The sequence below is a fragment of the Ischnura elegans genome, chromosome 6 (genome assembly GCF_921293095.1).
Source record: "Ischnura elegans chromosome 6, ioIscEleg1.1, whole genome shotgun sequence".
Classification (NCBI taxonomy): Eukaryota; Metazoa; Arthropoda; class Insecta; order Odonata; family Coenagrionidae; genus Ischnura; species Ischnura elegans.
In genome coordinates this window covers 103,276,373-103,279,731 of record NC_060251.1, presented here as the reverse complement: position 1 = coordinate 103,279,731, position 3,359 = coordinate 103,276,373, and the positions used below count along the sequence as shown (strand labels likewise).

The 3,359-nt window shown below is 45.5% G+C and overlaps 1 protein-coding gene across 1 annotated transcript; it reads right to left on the bottom strand.

Moving 5' to 3' along the window:
- Positions 1-272: 272 nt before the first annotated feature.
- LOC124161280 lies at positions 273-2,134 on the bottom strand. The gene is made up of 2 exons (XM_046537574.1): positions 1,011-2,134; positions 273-508 (listed from the first exon to the last, which is right to left on the bottom strand). The coding sequence occupies exon 1, from the start codon at positions 1,896-1,898 to the stop codon at positions 1,095-1,097; it is 804 nt and encodes a 267-aa protein (XP_046393530.1). The 5' UTR covers positions 1,899-2,134; the 3' UTR covers positions 273-508; positions 1,011-1,094.
- Positions 2,135-3,359: the final 1,225 nt, after the last annotated feature.

Below are 3,359 nucleotides of genomic sequence, written 5' to 3'. Positions count from 1 at the left end.
CAAGGTTGAAAAAAAAAAAATATATATATATATATGTAAGACCCCTGATCACTCAAAAGGGGAATCAACACCGATTTGGCAGGGATTCTGTGAAGGAAACTCAGAGACACTCTTTACAGGTTTTTTATTGTGATCACTCTCAGCGACGATACAATAACTACTGCCACTGCCACGCGCTGTCTCCTCGCAGCTCTCTCTCGGCGCACCCCTCCCCCTGCCGCAGTGCTTGTCTTTGCAGTTCCCCATGGTAGGCTTCGCATGGGAGAGAGGAAACAATGCGCTCCCGTGGAAATGAAGAATGTGATGATTCGGGGAAGGGGGTGAGGAAATAGAAGGAAGGAAGAGGTGTAGGTATCTGATATGCTTACTAGCTCAGATGCTAGAGGTGGAGTGGGTAATAGTTGGGATGGGGCGCAGGAAGGTGAAAACGGAAGCCGAGCTGACAGAGGTGATCCTTACATCACTCCCCCTTTCAAACGGCATTTAGTCAGTGGACTAAATGTCGAACCTGTGAAAAATAAAAAAAATGCAACAAACCCTGCGAAGCAATAAAATAATCCCCACCAAAGGTGCTACCTCTACCAAGTATCAATTCACATTAAAAAAATCATTATTCCCCAACTAGACAACATAAAAACAATAAAATTTAAAACCAGAACACAAAAATCACACAAATTTCTAATACATCTTTGTACTTCACTTGTACCATCAACCCAAACCCATATAATAAAAAAATCATTATTTCCCAACTAAACAACATCAAAGCAATAAATTTTAAAACATGGACACAAAAATCACACAAATTGCTGATGCATCTTTGTACTTCATTTGTACCACCAACCCAAACCCACAATCACTCTCACTCCCTCCTTTTCATTGCATACGAAAATTCCAATGGAGTCGAAAACAAAATTATAACCAAGTCACACAGTTACTCTAGTCCTTCCACAACTTCACAAGGGGTTAATTTTTCAAAATACAAATAGTGCCATGCGATGAGAAGCACCCACATCAAAATTACCACGCACAGCACCACCCCACACATTTTGCCTCAATTCTCTTCGTTCACTCTCACTGACTATCCTTTGCTCTCCTCACTTCCGCGGCCGCAGCTGATAAGGCAGCGGCTGCGCTTCACCTTCGCTATCTGGGGCACTAGGCGACTCCGTTGAAGGACGGGGATCGACCTCTCGTAATCCCAACGGCTCTGGAGACGTAGGGATAGGTCGGGACCTCAGGAGATAAGGACTTCTCTGTGGCTCAGCTGTTCGGCCTTCCTCTCCGTCGCTCGTCGCCTCGTCGCAAGATTCCTCCGTGCCTTCCTGCAGTGAAGTCTCTTCTGTTACCTCTTCGCTCGATTCTTCTTCTAAATGGGGTCGAGGGGGGGTGGTTCCGGGGGAAGAGGAGGGCAAAGTATTGTGGGGGGGCTTGCTTCCGATCACATCTACTGGCAATAATTTTGCTGATTCGGGAGGGGTGGGTTTCCGGGGCCTTCCTCGCCGGCGTTCTCCACGATGAAAGAATCCACTACTAGGCGGATTCCCTATATGTAATTTCAAGCGATTTTTGTGCACTAGAAGGGACCTATAGGGGAGCTGTATCCGCACATTGCAAGGGGATATTACTTCCGTCACCAGGTAAGGGCCCTTCCATGGGTAATGGAACTTCTTCGCGCCCCCTGTCTTTATGCACTGATCACTTAAATATACATATTGACCACGCTCATACTTTACGTCCTTCGTGCCTCGATTATATACTGCGGCCCTCTCGCGCCGGCTCCGCTCGTCATTAACTCTACATTTCTCCCACATTGTCTCCAATCTCTCTTTCAACTCTCGAAGATACACGTCATTAAACTCTCCTATTTCCGAATTATAGCACTCAAAGGGCGAACGCATGGTACATCCAAAAACAATTTCATGGGGGGAATAACCGGTACTCCGATGGGTGCTTGTATCATATGCCGTGACAGCATAAGGCAACCAGACATCCCAATCTGTATTTTTTTCATTTACATAATGGCTAATAATACCTGCAATAGTTCTGTGTACTCTCTCCACCTTGCCGTTGGACTGGGGATGGTAAGGGGACGTACGAAGTTTGGAAATTTGCAACAGCTCACAAACATTTTTGAACAATTCGGACATATAATTCGCACCTTGGTCTGTCAAGACTTTATCTGGTACTCCGAATCTCAAGACCCACTTCCTTACGAATGCTGAGGCAATTGTCTCCGCCCTTTGGTCCGGTAATGGGACCATCTCAAGATAGCGGGAAAAATTATCAATGATGGAAAGAATGTATTTATTACCCTGGTCACTGCATGGAAGAGGGCCAACAGTATCCAACGAAACGAAATCAAACGGCCTATCTGATGAGGGTAACTCCTGCACAGGTGCCCTCGTTTTCCCATAAGGGCTGCGGCGATTGCACGCAACACAACCCTTCAACACTTCCTTCACATCCTTTGTTACTCCGCGCCACCAATACCGCGATCGTACCCTTTCCAATGTTGGTCGAACCCCCAAGTGACCAGATAACGGATGATCGTGAAAGTTTTGTAGTATCCCTTTTCTCAACACTTCGGGAACCACTATTCTTTGTCCACCATTGGTCTCCTTGTACAAAACTCCCCCTTTTACCAGGAACCCCTCCTGAGTGCGTAATTTTTTACACTCAGCGTCCGAATTCTGACAATCAATTAAGTTGTCATACGGTCCTATTTCAACCGTCCGCACCTTCCGACTTAATGCATCAGCATTCGAATGAAGCTTCCCTGGCTTGTGAACGACCTCATAGTCAAACTCGCTTAATTTCAATGTCCATCTCACTAAACGGCTATTAGGGTCCTTAAGGCTAAACAACCACTTAAGGGCTGCATGATCCGTCACAATTTTAAATCTCCTACCAAACAAATAACATTTAAATGGCCTACAGCCCATACGACTCCAAGAAGTTCTTTTTCCGTCGCTGAATAATTAGTTTCCGCGTTATTTAATTGTCTAGAGGCAAAGGCAATGGGGTGTTCCTCTCCGTTTATCTCCTGCGAAAGAACTGCCCCGAGGGCGTAATTCGAGGCATCTGTGGAAACAATAAAAGGTTTACTAAAGTCAGGATAAACTAAAATTGGGCTACTAGTCAACGCGGTCTTAAGCTTTTGCATTGCTTCTTCACAGTCATTCGTCCAACTGAAAGTAACTCCCTTCTTCAACAATCTCGTTAAAGGTTTTGCTATGCAAGCATAACCTCTCACGAATCTTCTGTAGTAATTAGCCAAACCCAAATAGGACTGCAATTCTTTCGTGCAAGTTGGAGAGGGATATTCGCTCACCGCCGAGAGCTTCGCCGGATCGGGAAAA